Source organism: Kwoniella europaea, chromosome 1 (genome assembly GCF_036810445.1).
Source record: "Kwoniella europaea PYCC6329 chromosome 1, complete sequence".
Lineage (NCBI taxonomy): Eukaryota > Fungi > Basidiomycota > Tremellomycetes > Tremellales > Cryptococcaceae > Kwoniella > Kwoniella europaea.
The window spans coordinates 15118571-15131174 of NC_089487.1; the positions used below are offsets into that span (position 1 = coordinate 15118571).

The 12604-nt window shown below is 43.0% G+C and overlaps 5 protein-coding genes across 5 annotated transcripts; 3 read left to right on the top strand and 2 right to left on the bottom strand.

Annotated features, from left to right (window-relative positions):
- Window positions 1–573: 573 nt before the first annotated feature.
- On the bottom strand, window positions 574–3555 carry V865_005770 (uncharacterized protein; the record flags this gene model as incomplete). The annotated part of the gene is made up of 13 exons (XM_066229539.1): window positions 574–950; window positions 1073–1151; window positions 1228–1354; window positions 1397–1505; window positions 1588–1726; window positions 1802–1873; window positions 2017–2158; window positions 2245–2413; window positions 2502–2674; window positions 2746–2825; window positions 2946–3319; window positions 3395–3459; window positions 3530–3555. 13 exons carry the CDS (start codon window positions 3553–3555, stop codon window positions 574–576), a joined length of 1932 nt encoding a protein of 643 aa, XP_066085636.1.
- A 2033-nt stretch (window positions 3556–5588) lies between these two features.
- Window positions 5589–7712, top strand: V865_005771 (uncharacterized protein; the record flags this gene model as incomplete). The annotated part of the gene is made up of 6 exons (XM_066229540.1): window positions 5589–5986; window positions 6073–6258; window positions 6331–6527; window positions 6607–6747; window positions 6808–6885; window positions 6955–7712. The coding sequence occupies 6 exons, from the start codon at window positions 5589–5591 to the stop codon at window positions 7710–7712; spliced, it is 1758 nt and encodes a 585-aa protein (XP_066085637.1).
- Window positions 7713–8287: 575 nt separating this feature from the next.
- On the top strand, window positions 8288–9572 carry V865_005772 (uncharacterized protein; the record flags this gene model as incomplete). The annotated part of the gene is made up of 2 exons (XM_066229541.1): window positions 8288–8299; window positions 8382–9572. 2 exons carry the CDS (start codon window positions 8288–8290, stop codon window positions 9570–9572), a joined length of 1203 nt encoding a protein of 400 aa, XP_066085638.1.
- Window positions 9573–9847: 275 nt separating this feature from the next.
- Window positions 9848–11079, bottom strand: V865_005773 (uncharacterized protein; the record flags this gene model as incomplete). Its single annotated transcript, XM_066229542.1, has 2 exons — window positions 9848–10996; window positions 11071–11079. 2 exons carry the CDS (start codon window positions 11077–11079, stop codon window positions 9848–9850), a joined length of 1158 nt encoding a protein of 385 aa, XP_066085639.1.
- Window positions 11080–11408: 329 nt separating this feature from the next.
- On the top strand, window positions 11409–12575 carry V865_005774 (uncharacterized protein; the record flags this gene model as incomplete). Its single annotated transcript, XM_066229543.1, has 1 exon — window positions 11409–12575. The coding sequence occupies one exon, from the start codon at window positions 11409–11411 to the stop codon at window positions 12573–12575; it is 1167 nt and encodes a 388-aa protein (XP_066085640.1).
- Between the last annotated feature and the right edge of the window lie 29 nt (window positions 12576–12604).

Sequence of the window (12604 nt, forward strand, 5' to 3'; positions counted from 1 at the left end):
AAGTATTTATATATACACAATATTTAGATATCCCATCTTTATCTTTCCTCTTCTCACCGATGTTTTCCATATATGTCCTTCTTTCTTATAGCTTAGAATCAAACACAATGTAAGCATTTTAAGAACTAGTATCTCATCTTTTTTCCTTTCATCTTTAAATTATTTGTACGATATGTTTTTGAAGAAGATGATCATATAGCATGTAACAATTTGTGGACGGATATACTGTGCATATCTATATCTGTCTCTGGAGTTACCTACGTGAAGTAATTCTCCACTACATGAGAACTGACGTTATGTTATCTCATCTACTCATCAATCAACTCTTGACTTGTTCTACTGTATATGTGATACTTGAATCTATCCTTGTACTGTACCAAAATAAACTCAATTTTACTTGTGCGTATGCAACAATCATCATACTCGTAACCTTTGATAGACAATTCAATTCAATGCATTATTTATCTACTTATTTATTTAAATCTATATACAGAAATCCCTTTCCTCTCCTTGATTTTCCCTTCCCGTTTTTCCATATCCATACCCTCATGTGTACTTCCATATGAATTCCAATTATACAGCCTGAGCAATCATTTCCCTCCATTTCCTCTGAACCTCCACAGCCTCTCTGAAAATCTTATATTTAACATCTAACAATTTTCTCTCTTTCTCTCCCAGCTCGTCAGAACGAGGTTCGACAGTCTTACCCGGATGAGTCATGGAAACCATCACATCCCATAGTTTGTTTTTATCCTTTTCACTCGCAGCTTTCGCTTCTTCTTGCGAGGTTATCTCTTGAGATTGTCTCTCCAGTGAAATATCATATGCGTATTTACCTAACATTGCTGCTCCCAGGACGACCGCAGCTGAAGGTTGAGGTGGGATGATGACGGGCATTTGGAGAACGGTAGATAGAAGTCGCATGAGGGGGCCGTTCTTGGCTTGAGAACCTACATCAGAATAAGGTCAGTATAAAAAAATATCATTTGAGTGTTCAGCCGATTCAAGTTCGAGGGAAACATCTGTTTCGCCTTCATTCTTTGTTTTGATGATATAGAAGAGACCAACCCACCACTCATGTAAATCGAATCAATCTTATGTCCCTTGGCATTCATCTCATCTACGATATGTCTCGTTTGAAGTGCGATTGCCTATTTGGAATCGTTATTGATCCGTCAGCTAGATAATCATATGAATACCAAGATGTCGAAGGAGGTAACAGCTCACCTCAAGCGTGACGTTGAATTTAGCTGCCAAATCACTCAAACTATCGTCCAAGGTCAATCCGACGATGGAACCTTTCATTCGAGGATCCGCCAGAGGGGATCGGTTTCCTGATAAACCACAAAATGAGCTAAGATGGTCGTCATCGAATGAACTGTGTCTAGTAGCTCACCGTGCTATGGTTACAGGATGAAAATCAGTCAGATTGATCTCATTTACAATCATAGCCGGAACATGACTCACCAAATCAGGATAGAAATGTAAATCCTTAGTGAGATGAGCTATCCACGACAAACATCAGTCAATCAGCTCATCTCCAAAGTTTCTGGAAGCATACTCAGCCGAAGGAGGAGCTTGACTCACTCAGAGTAGGTGCATTCTTCTCTTTCATCATTTCCTCCAATCTATCACCTAGCAGCTCAAAAGTACTTTTACCTGATTTCTTGGATAACTCGACTAGTTTAGGGTACGCAGGGTGAGTTTGCATCATGAAGTCGATAAGCTAGATCAATAAGTAAGTAAATCAGCATGCATCGTAGATCTGATCGTAAGCTGGTTGAGATTATCAAATACTCACTTGTCCAGTGGATGATTGACCACCTTCGTTCATCCATAATCCAGGGAAGACGGCATCTCTATAAGGACCCCACTGACATTCACCGACATCAGCTATTGTATAAACTATCTGAGCAATAGGTAGCTGAGCGACTCACGACACTGCAAGAGAATCATTACGGTCGTCAGTCTCTTGATCTCCTGATTAATTATATCAAAAATCACTTACCCAGGAACCAGGATACCTTCCTTGCTCTGAGCAATATGACAAGTACTCGTACCGGCAATAGCAGCCAATCTTGAACTTGCATCTTCAAGTGTGGGTTTAGGCTGTCCTTCGCCCTGGGCAGCGGCTACCGTACCTATCCATCCTGCGTATCTATCACCCGAAACGAGCTATCAGTCTCTGTCATTCCGCCCAAAAGTCTGCTTGGCACAGGAAGCATTGGGTTTGAGACCACTCACGCATCAATGACACCACTTCCTACTGCTGTACCTTCTACCAAACCTAACGATTCCGCAGCAGCTTTGCTCAAACCTTTACCAACTGGCTGACCAGCAGTCAAGACCAAACCGTTTTTACCTGGTATACCACCCAATTGTTCGAAATCATTTTCGACCATTTGCTCGAGGCCTGGCCAAGAATACCAAACGTCCAGTCAGCAAAGGTATGTCAAAGTATAGTAGCTTTGATCATCGTAGATTTGTCACATTAGACTTACCAATCTTGTTAAAGAACCTAGCTGACCAACCATCTTTACTGACCTCTTCTTTATTGCCATCGCATTCATGTACCATCTTCGCTCCGGGTGGTACGAAAGAACATTTGCAAGTTAAAGAACATGCTGATCTGGCCAACGAGGAGGTGGCATTGTAGGTCAACCAATCTGGTAAACTACAAAAATCATCAACTATCAGCTAATCTCATCTTGATCATTGGTATGTAGTTATATAAATGTAGCTTACTCAAAGAACATGGAGTTTTTGAATTTATCAGATTTCATATGTTTCGATAACCACAGAGTTTTTGGGATTTCCATTTCAAGCTGTTGTTATCAATCCACATCATTCAATTAGCTTGGATCTTGTGATTATATATCAGATCAAGAATAGATGTTATGAAGGAAGGTATACTATTCCGGATGATCTTCAAAGACAACACTCACACTCATAGTCTTCCCTACAAAGCCCAATACTCCCTCTCCTGTAGAATTGATTTTCTCAGCCTCCTCCTCTGCTCGATGGTCCGCCCAGAGAATGACATTCCATACGTCCTTCTCGGCATCTTCTCTACCCAAGTTCTCATCCTTCTCATCATCCTCGGATAAACCTGTTCGAGAGACTGAAACGGGTCTGCCATCTTTATTGACCACGGCGAGCGAACAGGTAGCATCGAACCCTATTCCCTTGACTTGCTTGGGGTCTATACCGGAAGATGCTAAGATGGTCTTACAGCATTTGGAAAGGGATGACCAGATGTTGGATGTGGATTGTTCGAATATTCGATGGTCGGTTGGTGATCTATGAGTGAGAGTTGGCTCTACAGAATTGACATGGTCAGTCAATCATCAGTCCATGTTTGTATATTCAGACGTAAATGGATAACCCAACCCACCTGAATGCTCAGCGATCAACTTTCCATTCTTATCTACCAGACAAGCTCTGCCTGAGCCCGTACCGCTATGTAAATAGTAGACAATATCAGCTCGTGAAAGAAGTCGAGAATGTAATGATAGAACTGCCGACTTACACATCGAATCCAATATAGTATTCCATTTCGCTCACCGATTGATGAAGTTTTGATAAATGGGTGAGGAGGTTGGATAGAAAAGCTACTACAACAAGATATATATATATACTCTCGTTTCTTCTTTTCTTCTCTGAGTATCTACAGCAGGACGAGTGCAGGTAAAGATCCAGAACTTTTGGATTGACAAAGGGATAAAAATGAAATTGTGGCTTATGCTCACTCATGATACTCGTAGCATATGCTCCACCTGGATGATAAGCTGGCCCCACACCTCACATCGCTAAAAAGCATCTTGCTGTTCTTTAAGCTTCTTTGATTCAATGCCACATGGTTGAAACTCTTATCACTTTCCGGTTGATCCGGACAACTCAACCGACCCCTCTTCTTCCTTTCATTTCCTTCATTTGATTCCGTTTGACACTCCCAAAATACAATATATGGTGTTGCTCAGGTGGATGAGTGAGTTATATAACACATGCCGTAGATGTGCCCATACAAATGTCATGGGCATATATCATAATTTACGAGATCACCAGGAATCTTGTATGAACAAACTCCTGTATACGTCTCGAGAATCGACGAACAAGGTAAATAGTGGACGTTTCATCTTGGCATAAAGTAAAGAGATGTATGACCGTGCATTCACATAAAGGTACAAACGTAGACGCGGAGATCCGTGCGGTTGTCTCACTTGATAGGAAAACGTCATCTGAGAACTGGTGATCATCGTCAATCTTCTTCTCGTATATCCATGATTATATATATAGATATATACAACTGACATCCACAGGATTTTGCCATCGCTCTGTTGTAGTATACAAGCACTGCACTTGCTGTTCACAACTTCAGTCGTTGATCTCAACTCTCAAACGAAGGCACTGGGGTGCTGTGAAATCAACGTTAACTTAGCTACGTTTCTACCCTGAGAAAACAAAGGATCAAACTTCAACTACGCGACTTGATTTTTTTCACTTTGACTTTCTGGAAAATCACTCCGAAGCATCCACACCGTCACAGAATTCACATCGACCCTTGATCAACCTCTCCTCACTTCAGTTCCCACCCATTTTTCTAGGGCCAACAAGAGGATTGTGTACGTTGGACGATCATCACTTGGCGCTACGTAGTACCGTATAGCCCACACAAAGCCACGTTCCTTCAATGACTTTCTTCCAAGTTGATATAATCCGCAGTTCTTCGTAGTTGTTCGTAGTCTCTTTTACGCAGGCCCCATTCAGCCTTTTCTTTCGATCGATTTGGTTCACAGTATAAGACTAGACTCATTTTGAAACGACTATACTCTCTTTCTTGAATCAAAAACATCTTTTGTCTTTCATTCTTTGGCAGGTCCAAACCACCCATCCCATCCTATCAATCCATCATTCCCGAAAAACATAGCCTCGTTGATCGAGTTATATCCCAAAAGACATTAGAACATCTCACTGCTGGTCAGTCAACAACCTCAACCTCGACCCATCTTCTCGCTGGATATAGAGAGTGGTCTGGATAACTGGAAAAAGAGTAGATTAAAATCTGGATCTAAGGTACTTTTGTTCGCTTTGTTGATTGTGAGTACATCTCTACGCCCTGTGCTGTTATCCCACCCTGCAATTGTGTGTGTTACCATCCTTTGAATTCATCTTGAAATGATGCCAAGTAAAACCGTTTGGACGTGTACTATCATGGTACTACTGAAACACCTCCATCATCTTAGTATGAGTACGGTACTTGTGTACAAAATATATAGCATACCATACTATCGTTCTTCCTATACCACCTTTATACAACTCCTTTCACTTTCGATCTCTACCAAGACTCCTTCTTTTATTCTACACTCACCGTCTCCGTAATATTGTCATTCTTTTACTCCTTGATGTGATCAATTTAAGATCACTGCCAAGGCTCGGTTCATGGAAAATCATACAAAACGAAAACTGACCTTTGTCACTCTTTAATCTCCCATCATCCCATCGTCCTATCACTCCAGCAGTCACAACTTCTCATTCTACCCAACATCTCAATCTCCCGAAGTAGCTGGCTCTTCTATACCCCACACAACATGTTAATCTCCTTACTCCTCTTATCGACATTACCTCTCGCCCTCGCCAACCCTCAACAAAATGGGCCAAGTCCATTTCTACCAGCCGAACCCTCAGCACTAGCTTCCAGCTCTAAAAGAGGTATAACAGCTAATCTATCTCACGGTCCCGGCACAGCCCGACGTGCAAACGGATATGCCAAAGCCAAGAGGGATGTTCCTCCTCAGAGACTACGACATCGTCAGAAAAGACATTCGTCCTCCAGTCTTCAAATAAGAGCAGACGACGAAGGTTTACCTCCCAGTTGGTTGTTATGGGCCGGGGCAAGGATAGACTCGAAATATAACAGTGGATCAGGTGGTTTCTCAGCTGCTTATGCTAAAGCTATAGAGAAGAGGGCTGATAATGGGGAAGTAACGTGAGTAAAAACATACTTAAATACAGTATCTGACTGGATTGTGGATGACGTTGAGCTGACGATATCTTCAATCGATCCATGGACAGACTAACGAACCATAATCTCGATACATCCTACTCAGCTACTTTGAATGTCGGTACACCCTCGCAAAGCTTGGACATTGTCTTGGATACTGGATCATCGGATCTTTGGGTAGCTTCTGATGCGTGTACAATGGGGGCTTGTACCAGTATGGAGACATACGATGATACGGCCAGTACATCCAAGGTCAAGTGAGTATCACCGATTCATAGACATGGTGTAGTCAGATCAGACAGAAGCTGAAGTGCAATTGCTTTGCGTAGCCTGTCATCTTCATTCTCCATTGAGTATGGATCTGGAACAGCAGCTGGATCTTTAGTGCAGGACTTGGTCACTCTAGGTGGATACTCGGTAGCCTCCCAGACTTTCGCTGCTTGCGATGAAGTCAGTTCTGGTTTGCTTAGTACTGGTGTTAGTGGGATCATGGGTTTGAGTTGGCCCGCTTTGGCTTATTCCAAAGGTGAGTGAAGATCTCAGCTATAATCTTACCTTGGACCTCCTTTCTTCAGCGCATCCTTCTAACGTCACTGATATCACAGCTACACCTTGGTGGGTCACGCTCGCCAAGTCATCCTCATGGTCCGATCCTCTTTTCGCTTTCCACTTGGCTCGATATCGAAATGTAGCTGGAGCAAGCTCTGTTGAAGCGGATGGTGGCGTAGCTACTTTCGGATTCTTGGGTAAGCCTGAATAATCATCAATCATTGACTTCGCACACTCGGCTAACTCTCTCATCATAGACTCTTCTCTATACTCTGGCGATGTTACCTACGTCTCAGTCAGTGGTAGTGCTCAATATTGGCAAATCCCTATGGCCAGTGAGTATACCGTACATTCTTGCGATACTGATCGAGTACAACCAAGCTAATCTCTCACTTTCTCACTAGGTATGACCATGCAAGGCGAGACCGTCTCACTCGGTTCGTCCAACATGGCAGCCATCGACACCGGAACAACCCTAATCGGAGGCCCCGAATCAATTATCGAAGCTATCTATGCCAACATCCCAGGATCACAACGAATGACCGGCTCTTATGCACCTTACTTTGCTTATCCCTGCTCTACCAATGTGGACTTTGAAATTACCTTTGGAACATTTACGATCAAAATCACTGATCAGGATTTCAATCTCGGAAGATACACCTCGGATACATCTATGTGTACCGGAGCGGCTTATGTCCAGTCTCTCTCTTCCAGCTCTCCCGTACAGTGGATAGTTGGGGATGCAGCTCTCAAGAATACCTACACTGTATTCCGATATAACCCCGCTGCAGTCGGGTTTGCCAACCTCGCTGGAGCCGTCACGTCCTCGGAGGCTGCCGCGTCAACCACCATACCTGACGCTTCTGCCATCGCTGCTACCTCTGTCGCTGCCACTACTTCCAGATCTAGCAGTTCAGCATCGACCACTTCTTCTTCGGCTTCGAACGCTTCCAGCAGCACTCAGGCAAGTGCTTCGGCAGGATCACCTCATGTGGTCACTGCGACCGACGACACCTCAGCTTCAGCTACTTCCAACTCGGATAGCTCTGCAAGTGCTACCTCTTCATCTTCCGGTTCGACCTCGGGCAGTTCGAAGGGATTGACGGTCCCTGCATACACGGTACTATTGAGTTTAGTAGGAATAATCACCTCATTCTTATAACCTCTGGAAAATACCTTGCCATTCTCTCCGCTACGATATGTGTATACCAAGATAGATATAGAAATTTCTCTTCTAATGGACAATACATACATACACATTATTCCACGGGTCATAACCTATAAACGTATGTTATACGTACTTATTACGAAATAGAAATGATCATCCTCCTTCATCACAACCTTTCTTGAAGTACTCTATCATTAATGTACCTATAGGATCACTATACTCGTTACTTCATAAATATAACATACATAGTTGTCTATATATTCATACAGTACGTGACATATCATGGGAATAGAGTTTGATAGGTTGGCATATATGCATTGATTTTTCGCTGGCGCTGAATCTTTCGGGAAGCACGGATCAAACCACACATACAGTACACACAGACATATCATGTACCTCGTCGTAACCTCGTGTCACTCGTTATCACTCAACTGCACAGTACGGCTTTACGACTGACACTGACTCTATTTGTTAAAGGACTGCATCACTTCGTGCATGCTCATACGTTCCCGTTCTGCATCACGAATAGGATATTCTTCGATACCGGACTGCAGCTATTAGATTCCAATATGGCAAGATCGGTGAGTTTGCGGTCTCCACTGTCAGCCTGTCGGGTAAAATACAGTGAGCTCATGTCAAGTCTAATTCTCTTGATGTCAATAGACTAGACCCAAACCCAAACCCAAGTCGACTTCTTCTCGTGCATCCATCACAGAAGACAAGACTACCTCATCCTCGAACCACCCTACTCTTCCGTTTCACTCTCAAGGGCAACCAACATCTCTACCTATCGAGATCATCCTCCAAATCCTCTCTTACCTTTCCAACGACCAAACCTCCTTGTTATCCTGTTCTCGAGTATCCAAGGCATTCCACAAACTCTCTTCTCCACTCTTATGGCATCACCTCAAACTATCACCCTTCTTCGCCAAACCTCGACTCGTCAGTGCCAACGATGTAGGTGTATATCGCAAGATCGAAGATCCTCAAAAGGCACACTGTGGTTCAATCGGAACAGGGAAGAAAGACTTCAAACCACTCCTCAAGCATGTTGAGAAGTTTTATCTCGAATCTCATACACCTGAATGGTGTTTCCATGGATATAACACTTCTCTCAAATTACCAAACTTGCAGATACTCGAATTGGATATACTCCCAATGCGTAAACAGGCTCATAGAAAGATTCATCTTTGTGATCCAACTTTGACCTCCAGAAATCAATATAATCCCAATTGTAGATTACTAAGAGATCTCACACCTTCAACTATCATTTTGAGAGATGATTTCAATAAGGGTTTAGATCTTTGCAAAGGATCTATACCATTATCGATATGGAAATGCGTCGAGGAACTTGTGTTGGTCTCCCCAGTAAGGGATATACCATGTTTAGAACTCGAACCTGTAGCTGCGCCCATACCACTTACACTCAAGGATCTCGAAAGATTGACATGGATATTTCATCCTCCTCCTGCCTTGGACGGAGGTGAGAAGGTGATGTACAAGTTAGATGCACCTCATCGACCTGACTTGTACAATGCCATTCAAATCATACATCTCATCATTCAATTGAAGAATATTCAATCAGTCAAGTTGGTCAATGCCGGAATACTCGCTAGTTTAATCGAAGAGAACTCTGGAGCGACAAAGGATCAACTGCATTGGGAAAGTAAAGATTACATATTAGGTAAATTTGGGGCAGAGATGAGGAAGATGGGTTGGACAGAAGGGAAGATAGGTGAATGGAAGGATAAGATTGAGTTTCTGACGTTTGAGGAATGGGAGGAAGAACAAGGGTGGGTAAGGATGTTTGAAGGAGGGGAAGTTGACTGGTGGAAAAAGGCAATGAGAGGATAAGTTGACTTATAGAAAGGGAACAGAGTAGCTCGTTGAGTGTAGATATCTTCGGTCCATTCCATTTTTAAACAGTGAAAGAGAGAAATTGGATTGGGAATGTTTTTTATTACCATAATACATGACCCTCTTCTTCACCCACGTGTCTGACAAAGGCCATGATCTCAAATTAAATCGATATACTAGTCACTCTCATCATGATATGTATACATATACTGTACATATTTACAAGAATATTTCCAATCACACCTGCCGTACCCGAAATATTTTGGTATACCCTAACGTCTATCAAATGCTTCTTTCCAACCCATCAATTCCCTCTCGGTGAATTTCCCTTTCCATTCATCTCTCATTTCGATCCATTGGTCCATCGACAGAAACTTGGTATGTTCCAACCTTCTATCCAGATCCTCCTTTCCGATGCCCAGCTCGATCGCACTATTGAGGAACGCGTTCTTGAGACGGTCAACATCCCCTTTAATGGTAGTTGAGGAACTACCGAGATGAGCAGGGTTGACGATAGTGAAAGCCACATTTCCGATTTGCTTGGAGGTGAATACGAAGCGGACCAGTGAACAAGTGTTGTAATACCTTGCAGTAATCGCGGGCGAGCTTGTTCTATCGATCGGCTCGAAGATCCAGGTGATTGATTTTACTTTATTCACAAGGTCTGCTGGCAAACCCAGATCCAAAGTTTCCCCAGGGAAAGATGAATAGTCGGAGGGTACGAGGAACAGATCATGTACGTTTATCCATAGTGATGATGGCCAAGCGGAAAGATTGTATAAAGGATTGCGCGAGACCATCCAGCCTCTGATGATGATAGTTGATGGTTGAATGTCGGAAATCAGTTTGCAGCGCTCTCCTTTACAGCGTTGAGAAATTGAACGTCGATGAACCCAGTAACCCGAGTAGAAGTTGATTCGAAGGACTTGTAAATTGGTTAATCGAAGTAGGCCTTTCGTGGGTCTACACCATCTCTCAAGATGACAATCTAATGTGAGATATCTAACTTTACTGAGCAAATGCTCAAACGCTATTGACTTTCCAGAGCACAGCTGGTCGAGTGTCCTGCGAAATATCGGTATTCTAGTCTCAACCTCCTCATCGTTGTGATCTTTCGACCTAGGTGATAGTACGAGGTGATCCCACAAGAGAGCAGAGGAAAGCTGACAAAAGTCTTTTGATACTAGACAGCAAGATAGCAGGTCCTCGGTATTGTCCGTGTCATTTGAAACGTAGGAGAAGATCTGATCCAACACCTCATTCGGTAGATGCAAGATGCTGCTGTGATTACTGGTAGTTGGTCGTCCAGACATAAGCTGAGGTTGTGGAGAGTCAGATACAAGTGGATCGGTAACTGATTTGTGAGTTCTTGGGGATCTACGAGTAGGGCTGGGATTGGGTAGAGTGCCCTTCTTCTTGGACTATGGACAGTAATCATGGTAGCATCGGTCATCAGCTGGGTAGAGTCAGGGGTTGATAAAGCAGAATGACCTACAGGTGCCATGGCATGCAGGCTACCACCGTTTTCTGTCACCCCTACTTATTTGTGATCAGGCTGTAGGCTGCGAGGGTTGGGAAAAGAACGAAGGAAGAAGGAAAAGAGATGGGAGGGACATATTGACATCTAGCTTATTTTACGGTTGTCGGATGACGTAATCAAGGATCGTGTTTCATGTAACTCAACTTATTCAGTGATTAAGCGTGTTTCAGCATCCCACACGGTAAGCTTCATCCGAAGATACCTCTACTGTTCTACTCGTACCAACTTGCTGACATCCAGTTGGACGTCCGCAACCTCACGCTACTATTCAGACGTCGACACCGATACTCGCGATGGAACGCGAGAATGCGAGTGAGCATCAACTCCCAAAGGTCGGTCAATCGATGTATTTCCCTCCAGAGATCTTCACTCATATCATCCTTCATCTACATGAAGACAAACATACCCTCTTGCAACTCAGTCTCACCTGCAAGTACTTGTATGACCTCGTTACTCCTTTATTATGGCAATACATCTCTTTGACACCTTGGTCAAATACGTATGAGAAGAAGTACTATACGACACTCCAGATCACCCAGAAAGAATATATGCGGAGAAAGCTTGAAGATGAATATGAATTCGACGGATCTATCGGTATATCGCCTACTCACATACATCTTTCGAACTCAAGATTATCAGAGTTGTTCAACTATGTCAATGTATTGGATATAGAGTATCATAAGGTTACCTGGTGTCGCAGCTCTTTCATCGATGAGGATGAGGAATCGCCATCACCATCCCCCTCATTTGAGAGGTTAGATACATTACATCTCAGGTATAACGATGATCAATGGCCTACATCATTACATCCAGGCAATGATACCGTTCCATGTCGACTACTTCGATCCCTCCGTCCGACGACATTATATATCCACGTACCAACTTTAGAATTAATTTCAAGATTTCACCTACCTGATAACATACTAAACAGCGTACAGCATGTTATATTGATTAGTGGACCAAGATTATATGCTATCCCAGAAGGTCAATGTGGATTTACAGAACCGGTCTTGGAGGCTCTACAAACTATCAAATCTTTGACCATTCTATTCGAGCCTTCTGCACCCAGTCCAATTATGGGGAAAGTACCCATGGCTAATCATCCGAGCTTGTTCAATGTATCTTTCATCTCGTCAATCACAAAGTGTGTGAATATTGATACTCCGGTACATATTGTGAATGCAGGATATATCGAGAAGATTCGACATAGGGGATCAACGAAGAGTATTGAACAATTACATCAAGACAGTATGGAGATTATCAAGGAGAATATCGAATTGATATGTAATGATCCCTACGGCAATGCAGTCAACTGGTCGAAATCTGATACACAGAAAAGGAAAGATAACTTGATATTTGAAACTATGGAAGAATGGATAGACAATGGTCAATGGGAAGGGAAGATGAAAGAACGGGAAGTGATGGGATGGTCCGATGTGATCAGTAAGGAAGCAATGTAGTAATGAGATTTGCAGCTCGAAGTGAATTG